The sequence below is a fragment of the Canis lupus genome, chromosome 4 (assembly GCF_048164855.1).
Source record: "Canis lupus baileyi chromosome 4, mCanLup2.hap1, whole genome shotgun sequence".
NCBI lineage: Eukaryota > Metazoa > Chordata > Mammalia > Carnivora > Canidae > Canis > Canis lupus.
The window spans coordinates 36,001,802-36,020,671 of record NC_132841.1 but is presented as its reverse complement, the minus strand read 5'-3'; the positions used below and the strand labels follow the sequence as shown (position 1 = coordinate 36,020,671).

The window sequence follows — 18,870 nt, the reverse complement described above, 5'->3', positions numbered from 1 at the left end:
TTCCAAACAAAACTAGCTCTTTAACTTTTATATGAGCAACATTTATTTTTTTATTTATTTTTAAGTAAATTCTGCCCCCATCGTGGGGCTCAAACCCATGACCCTGAGATCAAGAGGTACTCTACCAGCTGGGCCAGCCAGATGCCCCTGTGTGAGGAATGTTAAGTATCCCATGGAACACTACGGAGCACTGCTGTGAGACAAGCTCAAGTTTTTTGGGCTCTGGATCTCTTTACGGAAGCTCACGAAAACCTAAGGACCTCAAAGAACTCTGTTCCCAGAAATTATCTGTTGATGAAAAACTGAGACAAATTTTTCTGAATTTTTACTCATTTACTAAATAAATAAATAAATAAATAAATAAATAAATAAATAAATAATTTCATTACATGTAACACACTGGCATTCATTAAAAAAAAAAAGACCTATTTTCCAAAAAGATCATTAGAAAAGTGGCACTATTTTTACAATTTGCAAATCTCTTTAATGTCTGGTTTAACAGAAGGCAGCTAGATTAGCACCTCCACTTCACAGGCAATGTACTGTTCTGAAATCAAGGGAACACTGAGCTTCATGTGGACCTGAGGGGTGTCTGAGGCCTCTCCCTGAGAGGGTCTTGGGAATCCCTGGGAGTTGGGTCCTGAGACCACACCGGGAGGACCTGACTACATGGAAGGGACGGGGGTGCTAGTTTGGACCAGAATAGGTTTAGGACTTACCCAGCCTTGGACTTACCTCCTGCTCTCTTACCGCCAGGCTCTTGGGAAGACAGTGCAGACACTTTGTATTCTGTGTTTGGTGAGCACCGTAGTTTATGGCCCTATGCTCTGAATCCCATCAGCCCAAAGTGTAAAGAGAAGGCATCAGAGTCTTTCCGCACTCCTCCTAGGTGCGGTCACTTAGACTGCAGGGCTTAAGGAACATACCTGCTAACTTACACTTGACCCATGAACAACAGACTCATTATTTCTATTTAAATAACAGAATTCTGGAATTCAGCTGCCTTTATCCCGTTTGGGATGTGGCTAGTCTGAGTTGTTGGTTAACACCCTTCCTAATGAGGGACTAGCCTCTAGCATGGAAACTAACTGTAGTTAAACCAGCAGGTGAATGGCCACCAGTGTGGAATACTCGGTTTCAGATTCTTACTTTAGAGGCCGAGTGACCTCTCTGGATCTGGTTACCCAGCAGACAGAACAGCGAGTGTCTCAACACTAGTCAGATGACTCTTCCTTCTCTCCACTCTCCCCCCCACCCCCACCCCACAGCAACCTGGTGGCTGCCTATGAAAAAGCAAAGAAGAAGCATCAAAACAAACTGAAGAAGTTGGAGTCTCAGATGATGGCCATGGTGGAGAGACACGAGACCCAAGTGAGGATGCTCAAGCAAAGAATAGCTCTGCTGGAGGAGGAGAACTCAAGGCCACACACCAATGAGACTTCACTTTAATTGGCAGTTGGGCACAAAGCTCTGCCTGTGGAAGCCAAACTCTAGCAGGTCACCGGGGAGAGAAGGGCCCTGGGAGACAGAGCACCTGGTGGGAGAGTGACAAAAGGGAAGGCTAGCAGGTAGGTCAGCACCTGCATAACAGAGTACCATGGACTCAGCTCTGGCGATGAGTGGCCTGGTGATACCATGTACTCTCCCCAGAGGATCTTGTGCCTCCCCTTCTGGGACCATGGACAGTGTGTAAATACCTGCTCTGTGTGCCATGCTCAGTAGGCCTTGCTTTTGCTTTTAGCACTGGCAGTCACTCTCCTACCCGTTCTGAAGGTTGTGCATCAGTGGTACCCTTGGCATTTGTTTTATAAGATGGTCCTTTCTTCTCTTCTCTTTTGGTAGTGATCTGGTCTTTCACATCCCCAGTTTCTCCTTTCTTTCTTTCTTCAGGGATAAACACAGACACACATGTGGGAGTGGGAGAAGGTGTCTTTGGCCTCTGGAACTGCTGATTTGTTTACTGTGCAACCAGGATTTGGCTTTCAAGACCCACGTACCAGCTCTGAGAGACAGGCTGTCACTCAGACGTGCTCCGAGGAGATTACAGGGGGATGGTACATAGGGGTTACAGTCCCAGATACATTTAAAGTTACACGTCAGGCAACCCCAGGGCTATGGCTGAACGATTCTGTTTGGGAGAATGAGCACTTCTTTCACCTCTCACTGTGGAGGTAGGGCTGGGAAGGACACTTTCTTTTGACTGTCGGATTTTCCCTCCCAGTGTAGCCTTATTAAAGCCAAGACTTAGAGCTGAGATAGAATTTTAGTTCCACCATCTATATTAATAGGACTATCTTTCCTCAAGAGCAGAGGAGCATTGTTAGTACTTTTGCCCACCTCAGGGCACCACATAATTGCTATTCTGCAGGAATCAAAATTCATCCACATGAGTACTCATGTAGCTCTGGACCTGCCTCTCTTTCTCTAAGGGCAAGACACAGGACACCAAGTGTTTTGCAGGTGATCCTACTTATTTAAAGACTGCTACTGAACTTTACTTCCAAAAGGGCACGGGGTGAAGGAATGGTTGTTGAGGCCTCCTTTTATCCATCCCCCACCCTGAAGTGGTGGTTAGTATACGGTACTTGAACAGATTAAATTTCAAGCAAACTGCTGACAGGGCTGGGCCAGGACCAAAGTACCTGAATTCTTTTTCCTGAAATTCTTTCTCCATCTTAAATTCATTAGTCCACCTCATCTTTCAATTCTTCTGTAGTTACCCTACATGGATACATTTTAAAGGACCACTTGCCTTTCATTCTGAGTTGAAGAGCTACCCAAGGTCCCCTGAGAATTATATCCCAATGCCAGAAATGACAGTTTTGTTTATGACCAGGTCACCACATTAGAGTCCCAATGTCCATGAGCTGAAGATCTGATTTCAGACAACCTGATACAAGTTTACCAGCCTTCTTTGCTATAGTGAAGGCCACTCCAGCCACCACCTAGGAGGGCAGAGCAGTTTGAGCAATTCTATCCCAAAAGCAACCACCCTTCTTTCTTAGGCCAGCAGTAGGCTGTCCATCTTACCAAAAAAAAAAAAAAAAAAAAAAAATCACCCAAAACCAAAAAAATCTTACCAGTCTGAAAGGACCAGCTTTTGGCTGCTTTGATCACTGTGAAAGTGCCCCCAGGCTCCTGTTTCTGTTATGAATCTACCATTTAGTCAAAGTTCTTTTGATTTCTTTAAATTAATTTTTATATACTTCAGATAAAATTTCATTTTGTCATAAGGAAAATGTGGCTGAAAAGGTTATGTGCAAAAAAAAAAAGGTTCAGAAGACAAAATGTTGGTTTTCCCCATTTTTCCAGTTTGCCAAGGGGAGATAGCGCTCTGTCCAAGGTGGGGAACATTCGTGGCTTTCCCTTTTGTGACTGAACAGGCATCAAAACAGATAGCTTTCCTTTTCACGAACACTGTAAAGTGTGGCTGACACAAGGATACAATCCTGCCTGCTGACTTCCATCTACCATTCTTGGTCCAAGTTAAAAGAGAACTCCTCCTTTTAGGGTCATGTAACTAACTCTTCCAGACCCAGGAGGTCTCAGCTCCTCCATTATAAGCCCCAATATGACTGACCCTACCTGGCCTCCTTTCGAATTTATACTTCAATGTAATACTTTTAAATATGTGGTGATTGGGTAAAAACATTTCCCCAGAAAGAATGTTACTTTTATAAACGTGTGGAATTTTAAAAAGCAATTAAATAGCTACTCCTTGTATTTTTCAAATACTCCCTAAGACAAGATCCTTGTTGAAGCTGAACCAACAGGCATTTGTTTATGCTACTTGCGGGGCCCAGTAAAGCCACATTGATTAAATAAATAATTGCAGGTACTCGAATACTTTTTAAGCTGAGTTTTTCTTTCTAAATAGAAGTTTATATTAACCTCTCCATCATAGGTAGACAGTGTATGGATTTAATTTGTCTGAGGTTAAGTCTTCAAACTTCCATGTTTTTGTTTCTACTTCCCTCAATGGTTACCCCTTTTAGGAATTTACCTTCTCTGCTCCATCTTTGGCTCTTAGAGAAACAAGCATGGGAAGAAAGGATCCATTTTACAGTTCCCTTGGAATCTATGTCCCACTGCTAAATTAAGGAAAAAATCATAAGCAAGAGAGACTTCCGCCTGTGGCTGAAGTGGCATCAGTGTGTGGGCCTACCAGTGCATCTGATGTTCTGCTAAACACCACCTGCACCAGCTGCAAACTGCTATGGACTTGCAGGTGGTAAGATCCCTCTTTGAGACTTAGAGCAGAAGTTATTTATGATTCAGTATCTTAAGTGATCAGACAGTTGAGACTTATCATGCCCCTCCTCCCTCTCTTGCTCTAGCCCCAGAGGTACACTAGATATTTATTTCATCATTGCCAATGCAGGTAATTAACTGTTACAGATTCACTCTTATTTGCAAGCATGTCAGCTTTCTGAAGTTAATATCCATGCTGCCTGAAACTGGAATGTTAAGTTAATAAAAAATTAAGTACCAGTTAAACATAATTGCCTAATTCTCCTTTGAGATGCTTGCACTTGTTGCTAACTCTTCCTCTGAGCCTGCAGCAATACTTTAACAGGGATCTCAGAGAACTTTAAATTAGAGCCTTGACTACTCCAGAAAGGCAGTCCAAATTAGAGCCTATGCAATTTCTTTTTGAAAACTGTTAAAGTAGTAAAGTCCTTACTATGGCCTCATCCTAAGAACTTGAAACTATGTGAAAATCTCCCAGTCCCTTACCTACATATTGATCACATTATTTTAAATGGAGAGAGAGGGGGAAAAAAAAAAAAAACACCCCATAGTTTTACCTCATCTGGCCTGGACTATGCCACTGGCATGAATTAAAAATCTCTGTAGCTGCCTTGTTCCCTTCTAAAGGTGTTCTTATGGACCACAAAAGTTATCCTGCAATTTTTTTTTTTTTTTTTTTTTACTTCTATCAATTATATTAAAACCCTCAAGAGTCTGGATATCACGCTCATGTTTTAGGTAGTGAGAAAGACATCAGGAGTACTGAAAACACCCAAAACTTTGGATTAATGACATATGAAACTCCTAAGGATCCCTAAAACTTATAAACCATTTACAAACACCTAACTGGGAGTTATGTCTCAGCCATGAAACTATGTAAAGCGAAACGATCATGCTAAGTTTACAGCTATACCAAATTCCTAGATATAACAAGACATATAGTTAGAAAGTTTGTAGAGGGATGCCTGGGTGGCTCAGCGGTTTAGTGCCTGCCTTCCACCCAGGGCATGATCCTGGAGCCCTAGGATCAAGTCCCACATCAGGCTCCCTCTATGGAGCCTGCTTCTCCCTCTACCTGTGTCTCTGCCTCTCTCTCTCTCTCTCTATCTCTCATGAATAAATAAATAAAATCTTAAAAAAGTTTGTAGAGGCCAAAAGGTAGAGAATTCTGATGAATGAAATTTCTGCAATGAATTTAATTAGGCTGTAGTCATAGGATTGCCAAGGTTTTTTGAGAGGGAAGGGAGCATAAGTAACATTTTTAAGTTTATTTTTCTGCCATAAGTGACAGCTTTGTAGAACAGCATTTTTTTTTAAACTCCAAAATAAATCCTATAGCAAATATTTTTCTATTTATCTACATGGAATGGCCAGTTTGGCAAGAAATGATACAGATTCTACTTGCTGCACACCTATTTCTCACTGAAGTTTATCCAAATCCTATTCTGGTTCATTGAAACTTTGTGTTTATATTGGCCAGGTTGAAGACAGCTCAATCTGTGGCCTTCTGAAGTTCCCTGTTTCACACACTTGAACTTTCTAACAATAGATACATGTCTTAAGCCGCCAAACATTGACTTTTTAGAATTGGAACCAGAACTATCATTGCAATGCTGGCTGCTGCCACCATATCATCCCTGAGCACTAGATGGCTGTTAAAATATAAAAATGGAAAAGAATACAAGCTGAAAAGCAGCTGTACATGCATTCTTGCTTTACCAATTCCTGTACAGAGGAAGACCATTTCACATCCAATGGCTGCATTTTTTTGAGTTATATTAGATAAATTCTTTATCAACCATCTTGCATCTGAGTGAGCTCTTGCATGTGACCAAGACAAGAAATCATTCTGGCCCATAACAGCAACTGCTATTGAATAACTAGATCCTTGACTAGTAGTGCTTGATTTTTCCTTAGTCAAGGTGGCTACAAATCACTTATCCACTGATGAGCAGAATGAAGCAAGCCACCAACAAAAATTCCTCCACGTTCACACCAATGACCTGCTATTAGTTAGCTCTTGCTGTGCCATTCATTCTTGCACTTTCTGCAAATCAAATCCATGTGGGAAGTGTTCTACTTGTAGAACTCACAGAATTCACTGAGTGCTCATGTCAAGGACTGCCAAGTAAATGAGGGCCCCTAATAATCTGCTTTCCTTTGAATGTAATGCAAAGATGACACATGTTCATTTTTCTATGCCTAATCAGTTTCTAGACATATTATCAAGACTTATTTACTTTGCATGAGATTTAAGTTTCCTATTATTTGAAAATGTGCTCCTTTTAAACCACCTGAATTAGAAAAACTTGCTGGAATGTACTGTCAGTTATTAAAGCACATGTGACTAAGTTTGCATTTGTCAGTATTGTTCTACTGTTTGTACTGAAAGTCTCATTTTAAAGTTGCCCCTTAACATTGTACTATACCTTGTAATTTTTTAGATTCTTCACTTGTATGCTTTAAATGTTTCCAGATGCCTTTAGTTTTTAGCCGCTGTAAAATAGCTACTTTGTGTTATTTGATATAGGATTGTTTTTTAAAAAACTCCATTTATTTATACAGAGACATTTATAATATTTTACATTCTTATATTCTGAATAAATATTTCTAATTCCATGTACTTTAACTGTGTTCATTAAATGGTAATAAGGCTGTCCTTCTGCAATCCAGTTGAACATATAAATGTCAAACCTGTGCTACTTCACATTAAATTGAAAGTCCTAGTCAAAGCTGGGGACTACAAGACACTGTATTAGGTCAAAACAGTCAAAGAACCTTGTTTATCGCCAATTTCTATTTGGCTGCCTTTGAAAATTTGGTATGAATGGGAAGTTATTTATTAAAGTCAACCTGACGACAAAAAGATGGCAAGGAGCGTTGCAACATGTCTATTAGAAGACAATTTTCCTGAAATGTGGTCAGCTCTCAGTATGAAAGCAAAGTGTAATACCTTGGTCCCCTCTTAAAATTTTCTTTTTTTAAGATTTTATTTATTTATTCATGAGAATACACAGAGAGGAGAGAGAGAGAGGCAGAGACACAGGCAGAGGGAGAAGCAGACTCCATGCAGGGAGCCTGATGTGGGACTCAATCCCAGGTCTCCAGGATCACGCCCTGGGCTGTAGGCGGCGCTAAACTGCTACGCCACAGGGGCTGCCCCCCTCTTAAAATTTTAAATAAAATGTATTATATAGTGGAGGTCTCTAGTGGAAAAGACTTTTTCCCACGATCCAAGGACCTTTAAGCATTCTATCTGGAAAACCTGGTTCAAGAAAAAATATAAGAATTCTTGGATTGTATGTATCTAATCTATTTTGGTTTAAAGCAATAACCAAACTATTAAGGGTTTGAGGTGGAGAATACATACCAGTTCTTTATTTTCACTTTCACACATTTTTTTTCTTTTAAGATTTTATTTATTCAGAAGAGAGAGAGAGAGAGAGAGAGGCAGAGACACAGGCAGAGGAAGAGGCAGGCTCCATGCAGGGAGCCCCACGTGGGACTCAATCCCGGGTCTCCAGGATCACTCCCTGGGCCCAAGGCAGGCACCAAACCGCTGAGCCATCCAGGGATCCCTCGCACACTCTTTTAATAGTTCTGCCCATCATATAAGTATGCCTTTATCTCATACCTACCATTTTTTATTGGTCCAAAGAGAGACAAAATATGAATAAGTTGGAACTTATGATAAGTAACAGTAGCAGAAATCGGGTTATGGTAGTAATTAAAACTGCCCAAGCAGCAAAATTTATTGATATTGCACTACAGTCTAAATTTAACACGATAGTATTTTTACAGAAAGCCAATATTTGAACAATCAACTGTAAAAAATGTTTTAAAATACAAAAGGAAACCTTCATTCATTTAAATTGTATTCTGTAAGATAAAAGGTTTTTAATTTCTAAACTGGTGTTATTTACATCAAAAAGCTTTCAGAAAAAAATAACTCAGAAAAAAATGTTAAGACACAGGACTTTGTTCATTTTCTCAGTGGAGAGTACAGCTGGCATTACTAGTCGACTGTGGAAGTACAATAATCCCGCAAATATTTTAAACTCACTGGAAATTCTTAGTTTACGATAGTCACACTCAATATAAGTGAAAATCAATCCTCATCTTTTGATTAACACTGAGGGAAAGAGATAAAGCTACTGTTTAGCCAGAATCTAATAAATCCAGAAACACAATAAATTCAACTGAGAGGTATCAATTTGTATGAACAAAAAGGTAAACCCCAAGGTATTGTGGGGATCCTTTTGTGCTCTGCTTGACAATTAACCAAAACAAGCACCAGGAACTTCATTACTACCACAGATAGAATTATTCCAATGATTTACTTATATTCTTTTTCCAAACATTAAAATGCCCCTAGAAGGTAAAGTCCTAAAATTCTGTGATAATTAAGGCAAAAATTAAATGTTAAATCATTTCACATAAGACAAAAATGATTACTGGAGAGTTTATAAATCTAGTTATCACATTTACTCTAAAGTCCAGTTTTTTCAACATCATATTTAGTGAAACCATTTCAATTTTTTTCTACCAGCTCTTGTAGGTCCCACATAAAATTTAACATGGCACAGTACAAATATCTTCACCTTCTTCAGACTAAAACCTTCCCCAAGAAAACCGTTTTAAGACTACACATCTTCCTTGAACATTAACCTAGTCTTTGCAGTGTAAAAGACACTTCAAACCCTTGTTTTGGAAGTAGCAGGATAAAAAAAAAAATCAATTCTTAGTCCCTTTCCCATCCAAACTAAATGCATGAAAGACAATCTTATATAAGAGGATTTCACTTGTTAATACATGAACTATAATTCCATTTGATTAATCATTTTATTCTGAAATAACATTGTTTTTTCATTAAAGCCAACAGGTAAAACTTTAAATCTGAATTGTGTCAATTAACACATTAAATTGATTTTTATAAGATATTAAGCTAATAAACTTCAAAAACAATCATAAGAAAATATATATGTGTATGTATATATATAATATGTGTTATATACACAAATATATATATACAAAATAGTTCATGGTTTTATTTTCCTTCCCTATTACTAAAGGAAACATCTGTAAGAAAATGTAAAGTCAGTTAGCTGTCTCCTAACTTTGAAGTGAAATACGAGCAAAAAAAAAAAAAAAAAATTAAAGACAAGTTCTTTGGACACTTCAATTTGAAATTAAAAGGTACTTGTACAGCATCCAAATACAAACTTAAAATGAACAACAAAGACAGCAGTGGCCTAGGACAGTAGTGAAATGCACAAACTCTTGTAGATAGGTATTTTGTGCTTTTCTATCAGTGCACATTATATACACAGGACAGGAAGAATGCAAGTCCGCTGCTATTCATTCACTGCAAAAAGTATTAACATCTAACCAAACTGCTGAGGAACAGTTACTATGTTACTAAACTGCATTCAACTGAGAACCTCTGCTTTCATTTGCTGCCATCCATAGTTGACTCCAAAATATCCCAAATAATAATAGAAGCCAAGATACTTTACAAAGAAGTAGTGAATTTCTTAAAGCTTGAGAAATGACTAATGTAGATTTGTGCCCAAAATGTTTCACACCATAATTTGTAGCTAGAGATTGTTTCAGAACCTCAATGAATTAAAAGCAGATTACATTAAAATGTTACATTCTACTTCAGAAAGTCCACAACCTAAGACTGTTAACTAAGACCTCTTCAGGACTAAGGCCTGGCAGAACACTGCCCATTTCACCCTAGAACCACAGTTTTCTTTGTTCCCAAACCAATCTGACAGCTACATGCACTGAGACCCAAAACAGTACTCGTTTCCATAGCCTTCCTCTCCACCATGGCCCAAGGGTCAGTGAGATCATCTCTGAAGGGCAAGATATGATCACTGCATATAAATTCCCACAGTGGCAGATTTACCATAAGGATGCAGCACAAACTATTCTTCTACAGAAGGAACAAGATACAAAGGGCAGTTGGGGTAGGGGTGGGGGATTCCATGGCCTCTTCCTGGTCAGTCACACCAAGAAAAAGAATTAAGAAACAACATATCTTCAAATGGCATTCAACAGACAGAAGCTGATAACCAAAACAACATCCAAACCCCTGCAATAGCTCTCCCACCAAAAAAGCAGCACATAGAGATGTTTAGGTCCTTATTCTTCCATTGAACTAAATAAAGGACTAAAGTCTACTAAAGAGGAGGGTCCCATGTGGGACAAAGTTACAAATCAAGGCAACTGATTTCTGCATCCAATCCTTTTCCCACAAGCCCCCTTAGCCAATACTACACAGAGCTAAATGCAAGCACTTTGTCATGGTTGATTCTTCACAATCTGAAGATTGTGCTTTCAAGCTGCAACCATGGCTAGACCATTCCCTCTGCTAACCAAAGAAGACACAAGACAAATGAAATCTCTTTACTAGTGATTTCATTAATCTGGGAATTCAGATTAAAGATTCAATTATAAAAATCTCTCAAAATAAAACATCCATACTTTACCATAGTTTTTTATTTACATTTCTTTGTACATTAAAGTCTGAGCAACTAAGCTGGTGGAAGCCAGCCACTTCAAGTCCATTCCCATGCGTGAGAGGTAGCTTTATTTTTTCCCCCTAGCTTTATATTACTGTTTTAATAGTAAATGCTGTTTGTCACGAGAACTAGATGGAAAGGAATGGATCACCATTCAGGATGGACGAATGTATAGCTACCACATTAAGTGGCTATGTCACGCACCTGACCATGGCTGGCTGTGCTCTGAGCTACATTCCAGTAAGAAAGCAGAGCACCTCAGTGTGGCTGGAATTATAAATTATAAATTTATCAGCACAGGAAGGACCAGACTCCCAAACATCAATCTTTAAAGTGAGAAAAATTACTTTAGATTTACTGGATTGCTTGGCAACCATAAAAAAAAAAAAAAAAAAAAAAAAAACCAATACCTTTATCCAGAGCTAGAAAATGCCTGGTAATGGCCATATATATTAGACACTGCTTGGTCTAGACGACGATCCCGTTTCTAGCCTAATACTACAGACAAACACTCAAGAACTGGTTTGCCTTCTAAAATTTCTTCCTTATACTCTCTCTGCCCAGTAACTATAGCTATCTCCTCCCTCCAGGACACTTTTGTTCTATAATAATAACCTATCCTATATATGAAACTGAAATCCAGAACTTTATTTTCAAAGCATGGGACAGAGCCTTTAATGCCTATTTGCAATCTGCCATCTTTAGGACACACAAATATAAACTTCAAGAGCAACAACTCTAGGCAGAAAAAAGAGGCTGAGAAAGCTCATCACAATCTCATTTTTAGAGTTTTCAGCAACTATACAAATGCACTTTAAAGTCTTAGGACAGAATATAAAGTGAGTAGCTAGGCTTTACCAAGCAGTCAGAAATAAGGTTTAACAAAACTGCTGTTTTACTAACACCTGTTTACCCAGAGACAGATACTTAAAGGTATAGGATATATTGATACCTTAGGGCAAAATAAGACTTGTTTTATCATTAATATAAAATCACAATAATACACATGAGCCCTTCCTTGGGGCAGAATATAATCTGAATCAAAATCACTTAAGTGACACTAAGTGACATTTTTCTTCAATCATAAAAATGTTAACGAATCTGACCTTGTAACTATGATTAATATGCAAAGAAAACACTGCTTGGGGAATACAGAGACACAATAGATGTCAATCAAAACAAAAATCTCTGAGCAGGCAGAGGGAGGTACTACTACAAAAATAAAAAGCCAAGAGATATTATCACAGTAAGAAAAGTAACTTGGCAAATGGTCTCATTTTTATACTGACTTTGCTCTTCACTGTTCAAACTAACTGATGGGGGGGTGGGGGAATTAGGTAATGAAATGTTTTTAATGCATACATGTACTCGGACCTGAACTTTTCTAAAGATCAACATAATATGTTGAGCTTTATAATAAAATTTAAATTTAAAATGTGGAAGGATGTCATTCACTTAGATTTGCGTTTTTTATTTGATATTATATGCAAACTACTAAAGCCTTAAAAGACAAAGTACCAGCCCAATCTTACAGCATAAAGTTTTTTTTGCTATATTCTGTTGTACATCTTCATTATCTGCACTAATTGATATTTAATAGAAAAATAAGGATATCCAAAGCTCAAAGCAGCAAGCAGTGACCACAAATCCCTTGACAGCATCGATTTGCTTTTATATATTAACATGAAAATTCAACTTTTCAAATTTCTTCAAATTTCACCCATGCTAAGGGTTCTATTCGGTTTACATCTCAGGAAGAGTGTCGTCACTGGTTGAAATCCGAAAACCATTCATTTGCTATTTCTTAACAAAAACTTTGTGAAAGCATGTAAACTATACACCTATCTTTTGGATAACAATCGTTAAGTACAAAAACATTCATTTAACATCTTACAAATCATTACAGTTATACATAAAAGCACCTACAAATTTTTAAAAAGTAAAAGATTCACAGTGAACCTTGGAACATAACATTTAAAAAGTGGATTCAAAGACCTATTTTTCTCTCAAAGACATAAAACACACAATGAAGCCAACACAACTACTCTTCTCATCTAGCTTCTTAAAATGCAGCACACAGAAGTAAATTATTGCATATTCAGCACACTCCTTTATCACTCAATTTCTTCACACCATGCTAAAATTTCTCAAAGGAGAAATCCAGTTCTGTGCTAAGCATGGGCTTTCTCAAGGTAACCTGAACACTGAGAAACTATTACACAGGTTCAAGGGAATAAGTATAGCAGATGTACATAAAACAGGTACATCCAACTGATACATTTTCTGCATAGTTAAGTCACATCACACGCATAAACTTTAACTCACGTCTTTATCTCAAATTGTCAAGAGAGCTAAAAGCCTCAAGTTACCAAAATCCCATTCCAACAATACCCTCATTTTGTTCCACAGTGCGTTAAATGAAGCAGCACAACAGCAATAACATTTAACCATAGTTAAACTGCTGTAATTGAAAAGGTAAAATTTGTTGGTTCTTGAAAAGGCTCAACACCTTTAGAGGACATACTTCTGGTAACTAAATTCTAATCTCTTTTGCTTTTGTATTAAGAGCTGAAAAACCCAACTCTAGGCACCAGAAAGACTGACCAAAATATTCAAAAAACAAACACACACACACACACACACACAAAATCACCAAAAATTATATGGTTTCCAGATGGCAGTAAACGAGTGAAAATGATTTACCTGCCAGGCAAACTAAGTTTTCACTCCCTTAACAATTTAATAAAAATCTGGAATGCTGGGACCAACTATAAATATGGCTCACGGAGACCCAAGCAAAGCAGCTGTATTTCTGGAAAGAACAGTTAAAAGCTTCCAAAAGCAATCAGATAATGCATTTTTAAAAAGGTCACAGAAGGATTCACAAGTTTGTCACATTAAAAGATGCAGGATTATGAATAACCTAATTTTAAACATACTGCTGTAATCGTGAATTCTCCTGCTTAGCACCAAGAGGGTGACACTTATTAATAAATAGAATTTTTCCTTTAAAATCAAGCCATTTAAAAGCTAAAGCAAAGAAATACAAGTGAATTCCTTACAATAGTACTTCTTCTCAAAGTCCCACTGGGTTAAATAGAACCCCTATTAAATAGCCTATCTATACAGAATAAAGATTTCTACAATAAAATTTACAAGCAGAAATATATTTTGTGGATACCACATGTAAAAAAAGATTTTTAAAACCCACATGGCAGATGCACACGCACACATATGCTCACACATCACCCCCCAAAAGAAATACCTTCAATGAGGTCAGAAGCAGCCTGAACACGAAAGCCCCCTTAGAGCCCTGGTGATTGTCCTCAAGTAGAGCAAATGGGCACTGCCATCTTTACCTAGATTTAAGAATCCTGAAGAAGCAAAATACAGTCCAAGAAGTGAGTTATGTATGTTACCTTCATGTTCTGATCATCTCCTAGTGAAATGCTTTATTTGTACTTGGGTGAAGTGTACACCCCATCCCTTCTCACTCCATCATCCTGGGGCTTCAGCATGCTCATAAAAGCATGTCAGCTTCTGCTACTATTGCAAACTGGAACCTAATACAACATTAGTTCCCAGAGATCAACAGCGAGATGCAATGTAAAGCCTAACAATGTCAGTACTCCATTCATATTTATACATCAATAATAGAGAATGAATCTTCACAGGAACAAAGCCATTGGCTGGCAGCAGGATGGTGAAGACCAGACCAAAGCAGTTGCCCCGTCCCTGCCTGCATGCTCCATGCTCCCCACTCCCTAGCAGTCTCACAGAGTTGCTGACTGCACAAGGCTCTCAACTCCACATCAGAGCATCCACTTCTCACCCAACCAACTCAGTCCTTCTACAGGCTGAGGATTTTGTCCTTCAATGAAGTGCTGTGTTCATTTTCAACATGAACATTACACAGTAGATGCTGGCTTTAACTAAAACCTTTCAACAAATCTCCCAGCAGGAGGAATAGGGAACCTAAGTGGTTAGAAGCAGAGAAATGTGCAAAAATGCCACCAAAGCAGATGACCTGCAATTTTGACTTCTGTGACATTTTTAGCTCTTGCATTCATTTAATATTTGTGAATTTTAAGTTTCTTTTAAAAATGTCAATATAAGGAAACTCTTATTGCAATCACTGTCATGGATAGATGGAGCATTCCCATTATCTTGGTTACTTGATGATGACTCAAACACTATTTTCTTGACCAGAACATAAAATAAAAACCACAATCACACAGAAAAAAAAAAAAAAAAAAAAAATGCTCTCATAAAAAGCAACTTAAATTCGTTAGCCAAAGACTGAAAAGATATATCTGTATAAAAGGTTATAACTGCATTTACAGTGCAAACTCATGTTTCTTTTTACTCTCTCTTCTGCACAGAGAACATTTATCTTGAGAAACATCGTTGCCTCCCTGCATTTCTTTAAAACACCTGAGAAAGGTAAGGCTCAAAGAGACACCTACTCAAATGCAACAGGTCTCTGATCGTGGGACTTCCACAATACATCTGCTGCTATCAAAGATCCAAGATTTTCATTATAGCATTATGGTCAAACTTAAAACTCAAAAAGGCTCTGGATGAAAAGGGGAACTTGCAATGACCATTACATGCCACAGACTGTCCCTCGGCATGTTCTAGCAACTGGTCTTCACCGGAGCAAGGCAAGTCATATACAGCATCTGTTTAAATAAATAAACAAACTCAGTAACTTAATGGGAACTCAAATGCTGCCCTTCTCACCTTTTGTTATAAAGGAATTCACATACCATACATATTTTTCCTCACCACACTCTAAATCTAACTTAAGTAGAACCACCAAGATACTTTCCTTTCCCTAAATTGGGGCTTAACTGACTTTCTAATCTATGATTATTGATTTCCACACATTCATTCCAAATCTTAATCTCTGCCTTTAAACCCTTAGTATTCACATGCTTTAAAAAATGGCCATACTTTTGTCTACCTCTCATTTTTGTTTTCTACCATCATACAGAACTTAACACAAGGATCAAAATGTAAGCACTGTAAAGATTACAACTGTAATCTAAGATTTATAAAGAGTCCAAGTCTAGAAAAATAAAGATGGAGCTGGCCAAATCACCAGGGAATATATTTACCTAAAGAAAAATCCAAATTTTAAAAATCATGGTCCAACAAAACTCTCAATTTATCAGGATTTTGTTTTGTTTTAAAGGTAGAGCAGAGACCTGACCAGGGAAGTGGATTGGGAATAGACATCAGGAGGCTAGGCACAAAGAAAATCTCAAATCAGGTTTCCCGGGACAAAAATTCTTTTACATTTCTTTTATAAGACAAATTGTGTATGTCCATATCATGCCCAATTAAGCTGGGTATATTAAGTTAGAGTATACTTTCTTTTAGTACCTTCTTCCTGGACACATGGCTTTTAAAGATTTTGTAAAATAACTGATTTCTGAGCTTACATTAATTAACCTATCAGGCTATCATGTCCCCATCAGCCAACGTGGTCAGAAAAATCTTATTAAGGGGACTCCTCCCACATACTTTATGTATACCAAACTACATGACTTCATAATTAACCTTAATTTTCCAAAATAGAATAAAAGCATCTTTTAAAATAGTGTTTTTCCTGCTTAAATCATAAACAGTACTGCAAGAAAATATGATCATAATTCTTCTTATTTCTTAGACTTTTCTATATAAAAGCCTTACATTTAAATGGTGAATAAATGCATTATCTACTGTACAGGGATTTCACACAATTCAAAACAACACGTAATAAAAAAGTCTACTGTAGTTTCAAATGATGTCTATTAAATCAGTATTACCAAAGAACTTTCTACATTCATCACCATTACTTTCCAAATTAGCCCACATACCTACTCTTTATAACTGAGGATAGGGAAGCTCCAGATGTCATCCATAGTACCTCCTTAAAAAGTTGCTCATTACCTCCTAAAAGTAAGAAATGTTGCCCTTCTGAAGTCAATGCTTCTCTTACATATATGTGAGAATGAGGTCTCCTCATGTTTATGCTATTTGGTTCTACTCCCCTCACTAATACCTATTAACTTACAATGTTCACGCACAGCACCCAGGTTTGACATTCACCCGCAAAAATAGCACACTGAAAGGGAAGATCATTTCATCCTGATGATTTAAGTTCATTTTAGCGAGTTTCATATTTAGAGAATGTGATCACATATATGAACTCTCTACAAAACATGTGCAACTCTTTCTGCTTATCTATCACAATCCATTACACTCTCAACTAAAATCAAGGTTAGGCCAAAACCAAATCAAATCCCCCAGAGATTTTAAAAAGAAAATGACTTGCCTGTTTCAAAATTATCCTGAAGTTTTCGTGGATGAAGTTTTTTTTCACATTTCTATTAAAAGAACACAAACACAAACACACACACACACACACACACACACACAAATACACCATCTGTAGTTATTCTACATAAATGAGGAGATATGTTATCAAATTTCTCAGGAAGAAAATTAAACCAGGAATATAATCACCATCCCAGTCTTACACTGGTATTTTTTTTTATTTTACGCCTAAAACTTTTTTTAGTTCTTGATTACATGTACAATATAGAAACACCAGAAAAAAAAATTACTCATTAAATTTTTCAACCCAGAGATAATTATTAACATTTTAGTGCATCTCTCTAGCTTTTTCTTTATGAAGATACTGTGAATTTTCATACAATTACTAAAAATTTAGTGGAATTATTAGGTACATAGGACTATTCTATAACTTACTTTTTTTTTTCCCCCTAAGGATGTATTATTTATTTTAGAGAGAGAAGGCATAAACATGGGTGAGCAGGGGAAGGGACAGTGGGAGGGGAAGAAAAGAGAAACTCCAGCAGACTCCCCACTGAGTGTGAGCCCAAAATGGGGCCAGATCACACGGGGGCTCAATCCCACGATCTGGAGAGCATGGCCTGAGCCGAAATCAAGAGTTGGATGCCTTAAATGAATGAGCCACCCAGGCGCCCCAAACTACTTTTTAAATGTAATATACTATGAATATATTATTTTCAATAAATATAAATCTACACCATCATTTTTAATGACTACACGGTAGCCCACTGCATATATGATACAGCATTTGAAATTATACTCTTGGATATGCAGATTGTTTCCATGTTTTCATTATTCAAAAGAGTAGTGGGATGAACATTCTTGAAAATTTTCTTCTAGGGAAACAATTTAAGAAACTTTTCAGGCTTTCCATATAGTCAAGCTACTCTCTAAAAGGTAGTACCAATTAGTTATTTTTAAGTATTGTCAATACACTCAATAATATACAAGTGGGGGATCCCTGGGTGGCGCATCGGTTTAGCGCCTGCCTTTGGCCCAGGGCGCGATCCTGGAGACCCGGGATCGAATCCCACATCGAGCTCCCGGTGCATGGAGCCTGCTTCTCCCTCTGCCTGTGTCTCTGCCTCTCTCTCTCTCTCTCTCTCTCTCTCTCTGTGACTATCATAAATAAATAAAAATTAAAAAAAAATATACAAGTGGCTCTCTTTTTATCTGTACCAATCTGACAAGAAAAAAGTTTAACATTAAAAGGCAAGTAATCTAAGAGTAAATTGATCTTTAACATGTGTTTTAAAAAAAACAAACGTGTTTGCCCTTGGAATCAATACACCCAAGTAAACAGCAAATAGAAACTCAGGTAAAAATTTTTGATAAAACTTTGAAAACTACTATTATCACCCATTGTTAAAAAAAGAAAACTAGGACTTCCAGAAAAGACAAACAAGGAGACCCATTAATTATGAACTGCAACTTTCTGGACCACAGACTAAGCGTGAAAGTAAATGTCCTAAAATGCTCACAGTTATCTGTCTGCAGGCCCAGTCTAAGGGCTATGGCACTGACTTTACTTTAATTTTCTAAATTCTATCACCTTTTTTAATAATTATTTTATTCTATCATTTTGGAACACTGACCTCTGCCAAATTTTTTCATATGCCTGTTATTGTCTGAAACCTACTGCCATCTCTACAGTCCCCAGATCTCTAAAACTCTTTATATTTACCTCTTGTTTATAAATTCTATCAACTTGAAGAGAAAAAAAAAT

The 18,870-nt window shown here is 37.6% G+C and overlaps 2 protein-coding genes across 2 annotated transcripts in view; one reads left to right on the top strand and one right to left on the bottom strand.

Moving 5' to 3' along the window:
* MCC (MCC regulator of WNT signaling pathway) overlaps positions 1 to 6,874 on the top strand; it is a 447,338-nt gene extending 440,464 nt beyond the window's left edge. The window contains 1 exon segment of the mRNA XM_072823923.1: positions 1,269 to 6,874. Coding sequence (XP_072680024.1) covers positions 1,269 to 1,449 — 181 coding nt within the window. The 3' untranslated portion in view covers positions 1,450 to 6,874.
* Positions 4,912 to 18,870, bottom strand: part of DCP2 (decapping mRNA 2) — a 52,523-nt gene continuing 38,564 nt past the window's right edge. The window contains exons 10-11 of the mRNA XM_072823924.1: positions 17,104 to 17,155; positions 4,912 to 15,463 (exon numbers count right to left, since the gene is read on the bottom strand). Coding sequence (XP_072680025.1) covers positions 15,300 to 15,463; positions 17,104 to 17,155 — 216 coding nt within the window. The 3' untranslated portion in view covers positions 4,912 to 15,299. The remainder of the gene's footprint in view (positions 15,464 to 17,103; positions 17,156 to 18,870) is intronic.